The 19,757-nt window shown below is 41.4% G+C and overlaps 1 protein-coding gene across 1 annotated transcript in view; it reads right to left on the reverse strand.

The window, feature by feature from the left end:
* GPR107 (G protein-coupled receptor 107) overlaps positions 1–19,757 on the reverse strand; it is a 73,931-nt gene that overhangs the window by 50,505 nt on the left and 3,669 nt on the right. Inside the window, exons 2-7 of the mRNA XM_067742983.1 lie at positions 7,507–7,629; positions 7,148–7,198; positions 6,818–6,897; positions 5,639–5,778; positions 3,712–3,749; positions 2,064–2,120 (exon numbers count right to left, since the gene is read on the reverse strand). Coding sequence (XP_067599084.1) covers positions 2,064–2,120; positions 3,712–3,749; positions 5,639–5,778; positions 6,818–6,897; positions 7,148–7,198; positions 7,507–7,629 — 489 coding nt within the window. The remainder of the gene's footprint in view (positions 1–2,063; positions 2,121–3,711; positions 3,750–5,638; positions 5,779–6,817; positions 6,898–7,147; positions 7,199–7,506; positions 7,630–19,757) is intronic.

A 19,757-nucleotide genomic window follows, 5' to 3' on the forward strand; every position in this document is an offset into this window, starting at 1 on the left:
AAATACTTATTTTATTAACAAACATTTTAAAGTGAGGGAAAGAAGACAGAAAAGTACCTTTTGTATTTTCTTAAGAAGGTAGTAAAGCAAAGTGATTAAACACATGGGCCTTCGAGTCAGACAAACCTGGGTTTGAACCCTCCCCTTGGGCAAGTTACTTAACCTCTCTGAGTCTCAGTTTCCTCATCTGTAAAAGGAGAATAATAATAGTACCTAATTCACAGACTGTTGGGAGGATGAACTGAGATAATGATGACATGTAAGTACTTAGCACGATGTCTGACTCACTCATTCATCTCCATAATGACTGATGGGCAGCCTGTTATGGGCCAGGCCCAAGATGAGGAATTTCATATACAGCAGCAATAAAGCAGATAGAGGGCTTCCCTGGTGGCGCAGTGGTTGAGAGTCCGCCTGCCGATGCAGGGGACGTGGGTTTGTGCCCCGGTCCGGGAAGATCCCACATGCCGCGGAGCGGCTGGGCCCGTGAGCCATGGCCGCTGAGCCTGCGCGTCTGGGGCCTGTGCTCCGCAATGGGAGAGGCCACAACAGTGAGAGGCCCGCATAATGCAAAAAAAAAAAAAAAAAAAAAAAGCAGATAGAAATCCTTGCCCTTATGGCTACCTTCTAAAGGGAGAGACAGATAATAAATACAATAAATAAGTACAAGTATACCGTATGTTGGAAAGAAGCACTAAGGGAAAAAACAGAGCCGGGGTGGGGCGGGGGGTGCTGCATTTAAAACAGGGCGATTGGAGGAAGCTTTGTTGAAAAGGTGACATTTGAGCAGAGACTTGAAGGAGGAAGAAATTGATCACACAGATTCTGAGGGATGAATGTCCCTCCAGCAGGTACAGCTAGAGCAGAGCCCAAGGCCTGATCTTTTCTAGCAGCAGCAAGGTGGCCTGTGTAGCTGGAAGAGAGTAATAAGCAGGGGGTGGGGAGGAAACAGGAGCTGAGGTGAAAAAGCTGACAGCAGCTGGACCATGCAGGTTTGCAGACCACGTGGAAGGACTTGGGCTTTTACTCGGAGACAGAAGGGAAGCTGTTGAGGATTCAGAGCAGATGAGCACCCCAAAAGCTCTCAGTTAGCTGTTAATACCGATGGTCACTAAACTTAAAAGAACATATAAAAATTGTTAGATAGGCAAAAGAATCTATGGTGAAAGAAATCAGAATAGCAGAGGCAGGGGTGGGGGACTTTCGGAGATGGTAAAAATACAGAGAATCTTGAGAGTAGGTTATGTGGGTGCATGCAGTTGTCAGAATTGACTGAACCATACACGTAAGACCTGGGCATTTCCCTCTAAGCAAATTATACCTCAATTAATGAAAACTGGTTAGGAAAGAGACAGTGATCCTTACAAATTAATGATAAAAGATTATTTGTATAGTGCTTTACAAAGCACTTTTATTTTTGAAGAATGATACACCTAACAACCCTGTGAGACACGTGCCCTCATTTTCCATTTTCAGATCATTCAAGAGCGAGGTTCAGAAGCTGAGTGAGCTGTCCAAGGTCACCAGCTAGCACATGTGCTCTGAGATCCAGTCCAGTGTCCTCCCCCGGACCCCACACATGGGCTGTGATGCTGCCATAAACACTCATGTGCAGTTAACAATGGTGACAGCTGAGCAGGTCAGTCAGGCCTCTGAGGCTCAGTGAACTCATCTCTGAAATGACAACATCACCCTAGAAGATCACAATGGTCCTTTCAGGTACAGAAGTTTGTGTTTCTGACACACTCTGAGTGGGAGGCAGCATGGGATTGGAGAGGCAGAGGTGTGGGGACAGCCAGGGAGAACTGGGTTGGAATATGGGCCTTCTCACTCACACTGAACATAACACTCTGAGTTATTCTCTCTCAGAGATTTATGATTTGCGAAGTGGTGGGTAACAATACCCACCCTGTAGGTTTGTTATGGAGAGAGCTACTGTATTCAAGTGACTGACACATAGCATACCTACATTTCTACTCCTCAATTCAAAATTTCTATTAAAATTCACCCTTTTACATGGTAGAGAGAAATTCTACGAAGCTTGACTGAAAGAGAATACATACCTGAAATGAAACTGCCCCATCATTATTACGAACAGAAAAGGATTTCTCTCCTGTTGCCTAAAAAAGACATTAACGACCTATTTTAGAATGAGACTGGTGGAAAAAGCATGCTAATAAAAATAAAAATTTTAAAACTCCAGAACATGCTTTTCTTAAACCCAAGCTTTCTTCAAAAGCTCACTGAAAAAGAAATTCACCATTTTTTCAAGATGTATGAAATCACCTTTCACAGAGAATGGTAATTCTTTACCCATTTCCTTTTCTCATCTACCTCTTGTCTCTTCAATACCCCATATTCACTACTGAACACCTCTCTAGTCTTAAAGCTTCCGCTAGACAACGGATGCCAACTCAGGTCACACCCTGACACAGCACCTGGGCTCTATCCCCGACTTCAAATGATCTACAAACTGCCACCAGTACGACAGACTGAAGGTAAGTAACAAAAAGAAGGAACTACTGACCCATGGAACAACATGGGCGAACCTAAAATAATTACGCTAAATGAGAGAAGACAAAAAAGAGTAGGTATTGCATAATTCATTTATAGCAGCTTCTGTAAAACTAATCTATAGTTACAGATCAGTTGTTACTTAGGGACAGGAAGGTGACAAAGGGACAGGAGAAACCTTTGGGGTGATGGACATGTTCACTCTCTTGTTGTGGTGGTGGTTTCATAGGTATACACACAAGCCAAAACTTATCCAATTGTCACTTTAAATATGTGCAGTTTATTATATATCAATTATGATTCAATAAAGCTGTTAAAACAAAATAAAATACCGCCATTTGGATGTCCCATCACTGAAAAATCAAGATATCCCAAACCAAAACTTTCCCGTTTTTCCTTCTGCTATTTCTACTTCCTACACCTCTTGTGGGGGGGGAAAAAATCTACCTCTTCTCCTACCCTCCCACCAGCCCCAAATGACCTCCCAGACTGATTGCAAAGCTCTGCTCTAGTTCAGATCCTCATCACCCTAAACCTGTATTATCACAACAGCATTCCTCCTGGTCCCTCTAGTTTCACTGTCTCCCTCTCCAAGGCTACCCTGCACGTTCCTTCAGAACTATGACCTTCCCTTAACACCTTCTGCATCACATTCCATCCTTGTCAAGAACACACGATGACTTCCTGTTTTCTGTTTTCTGTGCATCGATGCCTTCAACTTTCCAGCCCTCTGTTAACTAAGACACCTCTCTCTGCTCCCAAATAGGTAGCTTTTACTTCCAATAGGCCAGTGCCCAGCACCTGCCATGCTCATCTCCACTTCCGGTCTTTGCTCATGATGGCCTTCACCTCCTTCGCTCTCTTCTTCCCCAATCTACCAAACTTCAAGCCCTGGTGACGCCTCTCTCCAGAGGGCTCTCCGAGAGCCCACTTCCCTCTCCTCTCACTATCTGAGCCTCTATCATGTAAGTGCTGTATAGCTCAGCACTCAGTCTTACTTTGAAATTGTTTCCGAGTGCCTAAGTTATCTCCCCAAACAGAAGGCAACCCCCTGTAGATCAGGCATGCAGATGTATGTGTGCGCACCTGTGTGTGTACATATATACATATGTATACACATTCCTATACGCACACACATACACAGACAAACATATTACACCCAGGAAAGCTGAGAGCTTAACTCAGGTTATTTCTTACCTTTGAATCCACTGTACTTCTTTCAGACTTTCCACTGTCTAGAAGCAGAACCATTTAAGAGTTATTATTGCATGATTCAGCTCATATGTATATTACAGTATCATTTTATGAGACTCTAGCTCGTCTAATATCAAATAATTGAAACAATCAAAACGGTGAGGCCACGTGCCATCTTGTGAAATGCCATCTGCTTAGAACCCCAAACACTCCTGAGCTGTAGAAGCCGCAAATGGCAACCTGTTCTATTATAAATGCAATCTAATAAATGATAATATTCAGTACAGACGAGGGAAATCATCTCTAAATAACCTAGTGCATGTTTCTGTCAGAGATACCACGTGGAATGACTTCCTTATCTTCTAAGTAATTACATTTGAAAACAGATCATTGTTTAAAATACATATATATCTAATATATGAGATTTATTTATATACATGGAAAAATAGGAAATAATATTAGCATAAAGCATACTATTTTTATTTCCACAGCAAGGAGTGTAGAAATTGCTAATGACTTCTTTCAATGAACAGAGAGGGCAGCTGTGTCTTATTTTTACTTAAGACCCTCTTCGTGAGGAAGACAGCATCTCAAATTCCCTGCAGGAAGGGAGAGAGTTTCAGAAAAAAAATAAGGAAAAGAAGATTTTCTGCCCAGGGAATGGTTATGTGAGCCTGAGGAACCTAGACGAGGAGGAGATGGTGCACATACGTGAAACTACATCATCACACAAATGTAACATTTCTGCACATCTTTTAATCTGGGTTAGAATTTTGAGAAACCGAGAAAAAGACACATAAATAATACAATAAATAGTTATCTTTAAAGCACTCATATAAATTATCAGATAAACCTAACGGTTAATGAAAGAGGTGACAAATATAAATTGGTTAATCAACATACGGAGGAAAAGAGCAGCCTCAGTAATAAGAGTGACTTCAGGGCTTCCCTGGTGGCGCAGTGGTTGAGAATCTGCCTGCCAATGCAGGGGCCACGGGGTCGAGCCCTGGTCTGGGAGGATCCCACATGCCGCGGAGCAACTAGGCCCGTGAGCCACAACTACTGAGCCTGCGCGTCTGGGGCCTGTGCTCTGCAACAAGAGAGGCCGCAACAGTGAGAGGCCTGTGCACCGCGATGAAGAGTGGCCCCCGCTTGCCACAACTAGAGAAAGCCCTCACACAGAAATGAAGACCCCACACAGCCAAAAATAAATTAATTAATTTAAAAAAAAGTGACTTCAAAATCAAGACTACCTTTTTGCCTTTCACTTTCGAATTTAAAAAACAAAACAAAACCAAAAACCCAGTATTGTCTAGGACATGGTGACGTGGGCACTATTCTTATATATTTCCCAATAGGAGTATAAATTCACACCACTCATGTGGAGAGGAATGAAAATATGTATCAATATTCTCAAAAGTATTCATATCCTTTGAACCAGAAATTCCAATTCTGGGAACCCATCCTAAAGAAAGTTCTACATATGAAAAAAAATCTACAAATAACAATGTCTGATGTAGCAATGTTTTAATATAATAGCATCAAGGTTGAAATATGTCTCTTTAAGGGGAAAGGCTGAGCAAATTACAGTATCCATTTAATGGGATATCTGATAAGTATGAAATAACTTAAAGTTGAGTGAACAGGGATGCTTATAAAATTATAAACGTGTATGAGTTTTAAAAATCAAATATTCTAGACTTAGGAAACAAGTTTAGAAGGAAGTATAAATTACTAAAATTCTAACACAGGGAGTAAGGAGAAATGACGTTTCTTCTCCCATATTTTCCACATTTTTCTTTGTTACATATTTTTATATCACCTCAAAAATAAAATAATGCTAAGATTGTATGTGTTTTTACTCAGGAACAAAACAGAATCTACAGATCAGGGTAGTGAAGAAAATGCTCGCTTCTGCCTCACAGTTTACCTTGTTTTTTCTGAGTCTGGCTCCCTGCTGAAACAGCATTAACGCCAGGCTCCTGGCTCTGACCAAGGACTTTCTCATCCTTGCTGAAGATGATCTTCGGTAACTGGGTACCAGCTTCTGGTGGAGATCTTATTCGCACTCTATATTCAAACAAGACAGAAGAAAAAGAGTTCAAAGTAATGCTTATGGCCAGTAAGTGTTCTAAGTTAGGTGTTGTTTCCAGCTCTAAATCCATCATCTCATGCAGTCCCATGATGTCCTATGATGCAGATTCTATTGTCCGCATTTTACAGATGTTGAAATGAAAGCTCAGAAAGGTTAAAGAACCTGCCCAAGAGTAGGAAGCCAGTGAGCAGCTGGGCGAGGACCTGGGCAGTCTCACTCTAAAGCTTAAGTTCGTAGCAACCATACAATTCTGAGGTACACATTCCCCCCTAAGTATGTGCAATGTGTTCAACAAATTGGTGTACAAGGGAAAAGGAACAAGAGGTAAAAAAAACCCCAGTAAGATGTTAAAGTGAAGCCGTGGGGAGCACGCGAGGGGCAGTGAGCATTATTAGTAGCCCGCCTAATATGCATTTCCTCCCTTCTCCCTGCTTACCAGACCGCAATTTTGTTTGCCCCATCCCGCCTGAGGAGGAACCAGCAAGTTTCCATGCCTGAGTGGACACGCAACCTCAGCTGGCACCATCACTCGTACCAAGGAGCACGTGTCTAGCACTGAACGGGGAGGACCCTTCCTCTCTTCCCCTCAGCTGGATGCAGACAACGCACTCACTTCACTGAACACACCATGCTATTTCACACCACTCTGCCTTTGTATATCACGTTCCCTTTGCCTAAAATGCTCTTCCCTTTCTTACTCATCTGTAAAGGCTATTCATGAGAAGCGTGGTCGCACCAACACTTCTCTGAAGCTTTCCCTTCTCTTCTGCAATCCTCAGTCTCTCTGCTCTACTACTTCTCTAGTTTGCTGTGATCGTTTGTATTGCTCTTCTGTCTCCCTCATCCATCAAGAAGCTCCTCCAGGACTGGACCTCTGTCTTCCTCATCTTGTTTTTAATCTCCAGCACTCAGCAAAATATTTGGCATGTGGCAGACAATAAATGGTAACTTAACTACCAAATTCCCCCTAACTTTACTCTAGGATTGAACTGAAGGATTAGTAGAATTACTTACTCACTTCTGGAGATGTCTAGGATTAGAAGGGTGACAGAGGCAGACTGTTTCTTTAAAATACAGTAATTCACATCTTCATCCTGAGAAAGGAAGACCCAATTACACACCACCTTATTCATTCACACTAGAGTAAGAACAAAACGTTTTCAGGAACTAAGCAAATAAGTGGCCCAGACTCCATTCAAATAACACAACTGTGGGTGCTCAGAGATGCTTGCAAGTCAAAGCTGCTACCACCTCAAGAAAACAGCACTGACGGAAGCAGGGTGTTTCCACCCAGTGTCTTGGGTTCGAGTGAAGGGAGTATCAGGTCACGCATTTGACGCTCACCAGATAAGAAGAAAATCCATCATTCTTTGTGCGGTCTAGGCTGAATCCAATCTAAGAGGAGGTAAAAACAATGGAAGTAAATAACCACATGATGCCCGGGCGCCCTTACCTTCATTACTCCAAGAGCAGAAAGGTGACTCTTTTGGTCTGGCCACCTCTTAGTTTCCTTAGCATTCATTTTGTAAGAAGGATCAGTTGTTACTAAAATTATTCAAGAATTACAACTTAACTGCTAAGAATAAAACTATCTGACGCCCGCTCACAAGTTTAATTTTCTCTACATTCTGATACTTCATATTTAAGTATGGGGTGAAGCTTTCACCTAAGCAACAGAAAAGATCTCCTGGAAAGGCACTTACAGTTGCGTCCTTGTCTGTGGCTCCTTGAGGCTCACTCACTGAAAGGCTACTGACATTCACCATCATGTACCCATTCTTGAAGAATCCAAAGGTGTTCAGATGAACCTTATGCCTCACATCATCCTAAAAGGATTTGCAGTGGTGGAATTAGTAACATGGAGAAGTTAACTTGATTAGTTAACATATTCATTTGCTTGGAAAACTATGGTTACCTAGTTCCCTGCTACCTAACCAACGTTTCTATATATTCAGTAATACAGACAGCTGTGTTCTTGCTCCAAAAGCTGAAGAAGACTCATCAGATACTCATAATATAGCAACAATTTTGCAGAAGGAAACACACAATAGATTCGATTCATTCCAGTGTATTTGTAAGGGTCCCGGGGGCAGACTCGATGGCCTGCGGAATGTGGATTCCAGGAAAGGAGGAACAGTGTTTTAGTCATCCTCCCATGCTTCCTTCAAGTACAAGGCCTGGCATCCAGTAGGCACTCAAAACATGGAGGCGGGGGGAAGAGGCCAAAGCTGCTCCAAGAATGCGCTCATTTATATAAACCTTCTGAGGCGCTTTAGTGTAAGCAGCTCCTCCCACTGCAGGACAACAGGACTATCTGAACGTTACTTGAACCTATCTCAAAATGGTGATTCCAATGTCAACTCAGTCAACAAATTTTAGGGCCAATGGAACAATGATATTAGTGAGTACTTCTAAAGTTGAGGTTCCACAAAGACGCTTCACACTCTGCAAAGTCATGAGTTTTATATTGAGAATTATTTGCCCAAATGTGCACAGCTATTAAGCAGCTCCTGAATGCAAGGCATTACGCTAAGCACTTTTCTAAAACTCGGATTTGGTTCTTCCTCAAATCCGCAGAGCCATTAATGGTAGTGTTTGTTTCTTGCTCATGTTTTAGAACTCTATCCGCTGTTTCTTTCATTTTAAATATAGCTCTCTTACAACATACTGAGGAGCTCTGAAACCCCTAATTCTGTTCTTGGTCATCTCTGCTGACTTTCCTAGCAGTTTGTTTCTTTGTGTGAGGGGTAACTTTTTATTTCTAGACGTGGAGCTTCTGGACTTCAAGAGGTAGTCTAATTGCAAACACCAAACGCCTGTGATGAGAGGCTAAGGATCAGATCTTCAGCAGAAAAATCAAACTGACTCCTCCCATAGCTAAGACACGTTTTACTGCCGTTAGGAGGGCTCTATTTCCTAGCCCACTCTTTCACTCGAGGAACAGAGCTCTGGAGAGGCTGCTGTTACGAGCCGAGCAGAGGGACACAGTCCCGGCGGCCCTCCCGGCCTGGGTCTGGGGCTTTGGCTCCTGCTCTCCCTCACCGGCTGCTCAAAATCCAAGGCTCTGGGTCCAGATTTCTACGCCTTGGGGCAGCCCGGGCTTGTGTTATTTTGCCTCTGGGGTTTCAGCTCCTTCTCTCCCTCTCCCCTTTATCTGGCCCTGGGACTTTCCCTCCTCTTTCTAGGAGCCCAGCTATGCATTTGCTAGACTTCCTTCCACCTCCAGGTGGGATGGAGGAGCTTGCAGCAAACCAGCACTCCCCGGGAGAAAAAAAAAAAAGCCAGATAAGATAACTTAACTGTTATCTTCCAGAAGTCATCTGCTAGAAGACACTGGAGAGCTGCTAGACCACAAAAACCAGAAAAGCTGGGCTTCCCTGGTGGTGCAGTGGTTGAGACTCTGCCGGTTCATGCCCCGGTCTGGGAAGATCCCACATGCCACGGAGCGGCTGGGCCCGTGAGCCATGGCCGCTGAGCCTGCACGTCCGCAACAGGAGAGGCCACAACAGTGAGAGGCCCGACCTCACTGTACCGGGGGGGGGGGGGTGTGGGGGGACAAAAAACCAGAAAAGCTAAAGCTCCCAGTCTTTCCTGGGACTCTACGAGAGATGAACCTCCACGGAACATGATTTGAGTGGGCATCTTCTCAGTTCTCCCGAAGGTATTACAAGGCTACTACCATCCTAGACTCACAGGACAGAAATTAATTCAGCTACATATGATGGATCACTTTGGACTTTAGGGCTTAATACTCCGGCAAAATCCATAGATGAGAAGGGCTACAGAGGGACAATGAAGGAAAATGAAAAAATTCCTGCCCCACGCAACGTGGATGGATCTCACAGACATAACACTAAGCAAAACAAGCCATATTCCCCATAGGTATAACAAATTCAAATTCAAACGTTGGGGGAAATACGCTAAAGGCAACAGAGCTCAGGATGGTGGTTGGTTATTCTTGGTAGGGAGAGACTTTCCAGTCACTTGGGGGATGCGGCCTTTAGGAGCTTCTGGAAATGCTTGCTAACATTGTTGCTGGTTGCACAAGTATTCTTACACAGTGGAAATTCATTGAGTTGTATGCTTACAATGAGTATTTTCTTTAGCATGTATATTATACTTCAATAAGTTTAAATTTTGAAAAGTATGTTTGTTCTAATTTATCACGCATTTAGATGCTGTGTAGCAAAAATGGAAGCCTGTTAATCGATTTTTGTATCACATAGTCCACCACAATGTCTATTTTCTAGGTTTGGGGGGGGAAATGTTTCAATTGTAACCTTATAACAGTGATTTTTTTCCATACAAACTCTATTCCTTTATTGTTTTTTTTTTCACTTTTGTATAGCATTTCACTTGATAATACAATGCTATTAAAAACATGTTTTTGAATATTTTAAACAATCACAACAGCATCACAACTCCCTGTTTTCAGCACTTACCAAGAACTGGGTTATGTGCCAAGGGCTTTCCTATGATGTCTAATCCTTACTCAGCCCAGTGTGGTTAAAAGCAGTATCCCCATGACAGGGATGAAGACACAAGTTCAGAGATGAAACGCTACCCAAGACTATGGACACTCTAAGTGGTAAAGCTGGGATTTCAACACAGATCTGAGGTGAAAGCCATTTTCACACCACTATCCCCTAATACTGCAAAGTAATAACAATATAACATTAAATGCAGGTTGGAGTACCTAGAAGAAATGGACAAATTCCTAGAAACATGTAACTTACCAAGACTCAATCTGAAGAAACAGAAAATCTGAATAAGGAGACTGAATCAGTATTCAAACAGTTAAGGAAAAATTAACACCAGTGTTTCTCAAACTCTTTCAAAAAATTGAAGAGGAGGGAACACTTCCAAACTTATTCTACAAGGCCAGAATCATCCTGATACCAAGCCTATAAGGACACTACAAGAAAAGAAAATTACAAGCCAATATCCCTGATGAACAAAGATGCAAAAATCCTCAACAAAATACTAGCAAACCAAATTCAACAGCACATTAAAAGGCTCATACACCATGATCAAGTAAAATTTATCCCTGGGATGCAAGGATGGTTCAACATACGTAAATCAATAAATGTGATACACCACATTAACAAAGTGAAGGAAAAAATCCTATGATTATCTCAGTAAATGCAGAAAAGGCATTTGACAAATACAACATCCTTTCATGATAAAGACACTCAACAGATCAGGTATGGAAGGAATGTACCTCAGCATGATACAGGCTGTAATATGACAAGTCCACAGCTAACATCATACTCAACAGTGAAAAGGTGTAAACTTTCCCCCTAAGATCAGGAACAAGGCAAGGATGCCTACTCTCACTATTCAACACAGTACTAGAAGTTCTAGCCAGAGCAATCAGACAAGAAAGAGAAATAACAGGTATCCAAATTGGAAAGGGAAAAGTAAAATTGTCTCTGTTCAGAGATGACATAATGTTATATATAGAAAACACTAAAGACTCCTCCAAGAAACTATTAAAACTAATAAATTCATGGGACTTCCCTGGTGGTGCAGTGGTTAAGACTCCACACTTTCAATGCAGGAGGCCCGGGTTCAAACCGTGGTCAGGGAACTAGACCCCACAAGCATGCCGCAACTAAGAGTTCCCATGCCACAACTAAGGAGCCCACCAGCCGCAACTAAGACCTGGTACAACCAAATAAATAAATTAAAAAAATATTTTTTAAAACCTAATAAACAAATTCAGTAAAGTTGCAAGACAAAATCAACATACAAAAATTAGTGGCATTTCTTATACAATAACAAAATATCTGAAAGAGAAATAAAGAAAACAATTCTATTTTCAATAGCATAAAAAAACCAACAGGAACCTCCCTGGTGGTCCAGCAGATAAGACTCTGCACTCCCAATGCAGGGGGCCCAGGTCTGATCCCTGGTCAGGGAACTAGATCCCGCATGCATGCCGCAACTAAAAGTTCACATGCTGCAACTAAGAAGTCCACGCGCCACAACTAAAGATCCTGCATGCCACAACGAAGATCCCGCATGCTGCAACTAAGACCCAGTGCAGCCAAAATAAATAAATAAATATTTTTAAAACTTTGGAATAAATTTTACCAAGGAGAAGGAAGAACTATACAATGAAAACGACAAAAACACTGATGAAAGAAATTAAAGAAGACACAAATAAATGGAGAGATAAGCTGTATTCATGGATTGGAAGAATTAACATTGTTAAAATGTCCATTCTATCCATATCATTCAGTGTAATCCCTATCAAAATTCCAGTGGCATTTTTCACAGAACTAGAACAATCCTAAATTCACATGGTACCACAAAGACCTTAAAGCAATCTTGAGTAACAAGAACAATGCTGAAGGCATCACACTGACTGATTTCAAAATGTATTACAAAGTTATAGTAATCAAAATAGTATGGTACTAGCATAAAGACATATAGACCAATGGAACAGAATATAGAGTCCAGAAATAAATCCACTGATTTATGTTCAACTGATCTTTGACAAAGGTGCCAAGAACACACAGTGGGGAAAGGATAGTCTCTTCAATAAATGGTGTTGGGAAAACTGTATATCCACATGCAGAAGAATGAAACTGGATCCTTTTCTCACACCATATACAAAAATCAGCTCAAAATGGATTAATGACTTAAATGTGAGACCTGAAACTGTAAAACTACTACAAGAAAACATAGGAAAACAGCTTCTTAACAATGGTCTGGGCAATAACTTTTTGGATAGTAACCAAAAGCACAGGCAACAAAAGAAAAATAGACAAATGTGACTGCATCAAACAAAAAACTTCTGCACAGCAAAGAAAACAATCAACAGAGTGAAGAGACAACCTACAGAATTAAGAAAAATATTTGCAAACCATGTATCTGATAAGGGGTTAGTTAATATCCAAAATATACAGGGAACTAAAACAACTCAATAGCAAGAAAACAAATATCCTGATTTAAAAATGGATAAAGGGGCTTCCCTGGTGGCACAGTGCTTAAGAATCTGCCTGCCAATGCAGGGGACACGGGTTCAAGCCCTGGCCCGGGAAGATCCCATATGCCGTGGAGCAACTAAGCCCATGCTCCACAACTACTGAGCCTGAGCTCTAGAGCCCGCGTGCCACAACCACTGAAGCCTGCATGCCACAACCACTGAAGCCTGTGTGCCTAGAGCCTGTGCTCCGCAACAAGAGAAGCCACGACAATGAGAAGCCCGCTCACTGCAACCAGAGAAAGCCCGCGCTCAGTAACAAGACACAACACAGCCAAAAATAAATAAATAATTTTTTTAAAAAAGGATAAAGGATCTGAATAGACATTTCTCAAAAGAAGACATAAAAGGTGCTCAATATCACTAATCATCAGGGAAATGTAAATTAAAGCCACAATGAAATATCACCTCACACATGTTAGAATGGCTATTATCAAAAAGTCAAAGGACAAGTGTTGATGAGGGAGTGGAGACAAGGGAACTCTTGTACACTGTTGGTGGGAATGTAAATTAGAAGAGTCATTATGGAAAACAGTATGAAGGTTCCTCAAAAAATTAAAATTAGAACTCTAGGGAATTCCCTGGCAGTCCAGTGGTTAGGACTCACTGCTTTCAATGCCGTGGCCCGGGTTCAGTCCCTGGTCAGGGAACTAAGATCCCATAAGATGAGGGCGCGGCCAAAAAAAAAACCTCTATATGATCCAGCAATCCCACTTCTGGGAATAAATCCAAAGGAAGTAAAATCACTATCTTGAAGAGATAGCTGTAACATTATTCACAATAGCCAAGATATGGAAACAATCTGAGTAGCTGTCAGCAGATAAATGGATAAAGAAAATGTGTGTTTATGTATGGACTATTTTTCAGCCTTAAAAAAGAAGGAAACCTTGTCATCTGCAACAACACAGATGAACCTGGAAGATATTACGCTAAGTTAAATGAGCCAGACACACAAAGACAAATACTGCACAGTCTCACTTATACGTGGAACCTAAAAAAGTTGAATTCTAAGAAGCAAAGAGCGGAATGGTGGTTACCAAGGCTGGGGGTAGAGGGAAATGGAAAGATGTTGGTCAAAGGGTACAAAGTTTCAGATACGCAGGATGAGTAAATTCTGCAGATTTAATGTACAACGTGGTGACTACAGTTAACAATACTGTATACCTGGGGCTTCCCTGGTGACACAGTGGTTAAGAATCCACCTGCCAATGCAGAGGACATGGGTTCGAGCCCTGGTCCGGGAAGATCCCACGTGCCACGGAGGAACTAAGCCCGCGAGCCACAACTACTGAGCCCATGTGCCACAATTACTGAAGTCCACACACTCTAGGGCCTGTGCTCCACAACAAGAAAAGCCACTGCAATGAGAGGCCCATGCACCACGACGAAGAGTAGCCCCCGCTCACCGCAACTAGAGAAAGCCCGCGCGCAGCAACAAAGACCCAAAGCAGCCAAAATAAATAAATTTATTTATTAAAAAAAACCAATACTGTATACTTGAAATCTGCTAAGAGAGTAAATCTTAACTATTCACAAACATACAATCAATTTTTTTTTTTTTTGCCTTACACGGGCCTCTCACTGTTGTGGCCTCTCCCGTTGCGGAGCATAGGCTCCAGACGCGCAGGCTCAGCGGCCATGGCTCACGGGCCTAGCCGCTCCGCGCCATGTGGGATCTTCCTGGACTGGGGCACGAACCCATGTCCCCTGCATCGGCAGGCGGACTCTTAACCACTGCGCCACCAGGGAAGCCCATACACATACAATTTTTATTTGTCAATTATATCTCAATAAAGCTAGAAAAAATATTAAATGCAAAGAACAGAAACAAACTATATACAGTTAAGAGCTAAATTTGTTTTTAAAAATTAAAAGGTATACATATTTACAATTATTTATAAAGGATTTGAAAGAAATTCATCAAACCATGAAAAGGTTAGTACCAGTGGGATGGTGGGTAGCAATTTTTTCTTTATACTTTTCTATATTTTCTAAATTTCTAACAAAGACCGTGTGTTAATCTGTAATTACAAAAAAAAAAAAATCAATCGTTATTTCTAAGTATTACCATTTGCCAGTAATAACTGCAGGACCCTCGCCTAACCTAACCTCTGACACTCCATTTTAAGCTATTATGTCACCATATCAAATAAGATACGTATGGAAGTGACTCTGTAAACTGTATTTCACTATACAAATCATAGAGACACAAACTTTGAGATTGAAAGTAAACAGGAAGGTCAAACATTCTAACCACTCATTCAACTTTGATTTAATTCAATGTAAATAAACCAATATTTACAAAACACCCCTAAGGGCTGAGGCCCAAGAAGTGATAAACACTCAGTCTCAAAAAAAATCTCCAACAGCCAGGCCTAACTGTCCAGGAACAAGGAAACCTCTCCTTCTACCACAAGGAAGCCAGAGATCTGGGGGCCCTGGGATGAACATCCCGCCCACTGTAAGTGCTACAGCCAGAGTGCTACAGGCAACATCTGGGGATGGGGTGTGAGAGGGGAAGAGAGAAGCCTTAGCACTCACATCTGTCCCTCCAGATACTCTCCCAGGTAAGAGGCAGCAATGTCAGTGTCTTGGCAGAGTGACAGAGTAAAAGGAGGCAAGGCAAGGAGTTGCCAAAGTGGGGTGAAGATGACAATATCTGACACAAGCAATGAAGATTTAATTACATTTTCAAAGCCCACTCAAATCATTTCCATTAGCACTGAATGAGCAGTAAGGTTTGCCTGTTTCTCCAAGGATCACACAGATCGCAAACATTTGACCTTGTACCCAGTACTGTGCTAGGAAGAACTCTATCACCATTCACTCTTATTACAACACTGTGAGACAGATGTTGTTATGCCCATTTTACAGATGAGGCTCAGAGTGGTAAAACTTGCTTAAAATCGTAATGTTAGTAGGTGGCAAAGCCAGTATTCTAACTCAGGTTTGTTTAAAACCCAAACCTGTGCTCTTATCCATCTCATACTTTTTACAGGGACTCCCCTGGTGGTCCAGTGGTAAAGAATCTGTCTTCCAATGCAGGAGATGCGGGTTCAATCCCTAGTCGGGGAACTAAGATCCCACATGCCACATGGTGCAGCCAAAATAGAAAATTAATACTTTTTACAACCAAATAAATGGTATATGCTTTGCTTGTTTTAAATTTTTTTTTATTATAGAAAATTTCAAGCCATCAACTTGTGATCAATTTTGTTCCCTTACATTCCTCCCCATATAGGGGAGGAATAAAAAAATAACCATAAAAACAAGTTATATTCCTAATCACAGTAAACTGCTTATCAAGTTAATTAAATGAATTTGTTCACTCATGAGAAGTCAAGGCTACCAGAACATAAACAAAATACAGGACTGTTCCCAGGTACATATTTATATGGTTGATTGTAAAAACTTGTATTTTTTCGTGGCCTTCCTTAGTAGATTTATATTATCTGAAGTTGGTGGAAACATAACTGGCCCACAGTTATAATCTCAAAAGTACTAGTTCAAACAAAGACATAAGCATTAGTTTGACGATGATGATGAAGCCATCTGAATTAATGTACATGTAATTTATCATAGAGGATCTCAGAAAAAAGGCAGCATCAGATCATTCTGGATTATTTCAGACTATTCTGAAAGGTTTTCTGGTAAACAAATAAATAAATTTATTTATTCATTTATGCATGCATGCTGTGCCAGGTCTTAGTTGCAACACGCCAGATCCTAGTTGCAGCATGCATGCAGGATTTAGTTCCCCGACCAGGGATCCAACCTGGGCCCCTTGCATTGGGAGTGCAGAGTCTTATCCACTGGACCACCAAGGAAGTCCCCTGAAAGGTTTGTTCTTATTTGCAATAAACTACTTTGTAAAATTAAAACTTTAATATTATTGAAATTCTAAGCCAAAATTTTACCCAAAAAGTTTATTTAAAATGTGAAGTTTTGGGGCTTCCCTAGTGGTGCAGTGGTTAAGAATCCACCTGCCAATGCAGGGGACATGGGTTTGAGCCCTGGTCTGGGAAGATCCCACATGCTGCGGAGCAACTAAGCCCGTGTGCCACAACTACTGAGCCTGCGCTCTAGAGCCCGCAAGCCACAACTACTGAGCCCGCGTGCCACAACTATTGAAGTCCATGCGCCTAGAGCCCGTGCTCTGCAACAAGAGAAGCCACCACAACGAGAAGCCCGCGCACTGCAACTAAGAGTAGCTCCCGCTCGCCGCAACTAGAGAAAGCCCATGCACAGTAATGAAGACACAACACAGCCAAAAATAAAAATAAATTAAATTAATAAATTTACTTTTTAAAAAGTGAAATTTTGGTTCTTAATTATGGGTGCAATTTTTTTTCTCTTTTTCATGTTTTCTGTTTGCATGCAACTTTATTTTTCCCACCACAAATGCTTTACCAGCATTTAAGAACATATATACACCGAAAAGTATACTCTTACTGAAATAAGTTTTCCTAAATTTTCTGGTCTACAGAGAAGATCTGAAATTAAAGGCCAGCAGGGGGTTAATAAACATGCTGAGATCCTGAACCTCACCAACAGTTAACTTAAAATAAGATGTCACCTTTTCCCTATCAGGTTGGCATAAGCTAAGACATAATGTGTTGGGGAGTATGTGGGTAAATGAACACTCTGAACATGCTCATACTCTACTGGTGGAGTGTCAATTGATAAAACCTTTATAGAGGGCTATTTGGTACCTTTCCTAGGAATCTACTCCACAGAAATACACAAAGCTATATGACAAGAATATTCATAGCAGCTTTGTTTATAATAGCTAAAATCAAGGAATAAAAATACACTATAAATTTCCATCAACAAAAGAATGATTTTTAGAAATGGTGAGTCCCTCTTACAATGAAGTATTATTGCAGTAGTTAAACAGAAGGAAGTAGACCCATATATACACTAACATTTTTTAAATGTCCACAACTAATAAATGAAAAAGTTCATTCATTTGACAAGTATTTATTGCGTACCTACGGGCACTGCTCTAGGTTTTGAGAACAAAACACTGAAAAAATGAACAAAAAGGCCTCTCTCACTGAGCTTACATTCTAGTAGAGACAGACAGATAAGAACAAATAAACAGTATGAGCCATCGTCTGCTCAACGGTGATGAGCGCGCGCGACAGAGAAACACAGCAGGGAAGGGAGAGGAGGAGGGCGTGCAGCACTGCCAGCCACGCGAGGCTGGTCAGAGAAAGCTTCACTGGGAAGGCATCTTTGAGCAGGGACTGAGAGGAGCTGGACATCAGCCTGCAGGCGTAAAGAGGAAGGGCACTTGGGCCTCGGCATCCAGGAGTGCCACCCTCAGGTGAACCTCTGCTTTGTGGACGGAGGACTGCAAGAGGCCAGGATGGCTGGACATTGGCTTAGAAGTCATCGAAGAGCTCTGCACACACCCTGACCTGACTTAGATGTTATAAAGTGATTACACCAAAAAAAGGAAAGAAAGAAACATACGTGTGGGGAATGTGTATACGAAGACCTTAAACGTGGAAGGGACACACCAAATGGTACCAGTGGTCAACTCGGAAGAATCCAACTTAAGGGGATGGGCAACAGGAAGGACCGGACTCATAATAGAAAAGCTCTTAGGTCACCAAAAAGCAAACTTACTTGTCATATAACAAATACTATTTGACTCCTTCAAATGTTTTACGAAAGGTAATTATAACTTCTGTTGTTCTAATCTACACTTTATCCAAGCAAAAACATTTTTGGTTGTCTGTAAACTATGCCTCTCAAAATGAAGTACTGTATTCAAAAAAATCATTTTTATTTGACTTTAAGAGTGAATAGGATAGTTTTTGTAATCAAATTTAATTTTTAAAAATTACAAATGGGGAATTTCCTGGCGGTCCAGTGGATAGGACTCTGTGCTTCCACCACAGGGGGCACGGGTTAGATCCCTGGTCAGGGAACTAAGATTCCACATGCTGTGGCCAAAAAAAAAAAAAAAAAAGACAACTATATTAGGGAAAAAAGAATCAAAGCTCTCCCCTGCCCCCGAGTCACTACTATTTCACCACCTTGCGAAAACTATTCAGAATTTGGAGATTTCCCTCTAATCTCTGTTTTATTTTAATATCATTTATTTTCAATTATAAAACTTGCACATGCTCACAGAAAATGTAATTGAAAAAGTACAGAAAAGTAGCTGCAACCTTACCACTCAGGTATAAACTAATAATAATAGGTTGGTGTTTTCCTTTTACATGTAAGAATATTTAAAACACATTTTTCAGTCATTGTAGCTTTTCAGTGGTACTAACCAAACAAAACAGAAAGGTACAGAGCCATAATTTATAATCTTGCTGTTTGGTGGCATCTATAACAAGATCAGCCACGTACTAAGCACTCACAAGCCCACCACCCAGGTGCAAAGAATTTCTATTTTTATAAACATTGGCAACCATACTTTTTCCAGTAGTAAGCACTCATCCTAGAAAATCTGTAACACAGACACACATTCATTTCCTCATTCAACATACTCTTCCTGAATCCTTATCTGTGTCAGGCCCTGCGCATTCAATGGTCAGCGAGACAAGTGAGCCCTTGCCCTCAGAAGACTCACAATACCCCTCGCTGTAGAACAGTAAAAGGAATAGCGACAAATATCCAAATCCCCACTCCCCACAATTACCAAATGTCTGTATTGTAGTTGCTTCAGAGCCACAGGAAGGGAGGGCGGGAAGGAGGAAAAGAACAAAACTTCATTGACAAAGTTAAGCGCCTTTGTACCTCTACTGAATCCTATTCCCCTCCACCATCGCTTCCCAAGCTCATGAATTGGTTAAGTGCGCTTCTATTTTTCACTGGACGTATCCATAACCATAAACATCATATAGCATTGCTATGTTTTTAAAATTTGGATAAACTGTGTCATGATGTATGTGTATGTCTGGCAACTTGCATTTTCAGACAACACTGTATTCTTTGAGCACC

The sequence above is a fragment of the Pseudorca crassidens genome, chromosome 7 (assembly GCF_039906515.1).
Source record: "Pseudorca crassidens isolate mPseCra1 chromosome 7, mPseCra1.hap1, whole genome shotgun sequence".
NCBI classification, from domain to species: domain Eukaryota; kingdom Metazoa; phylum Chordata; class Mammalia; order Artiodactyla; family Delphinidae; genus Pseudorca; species Pseudorca crassidens.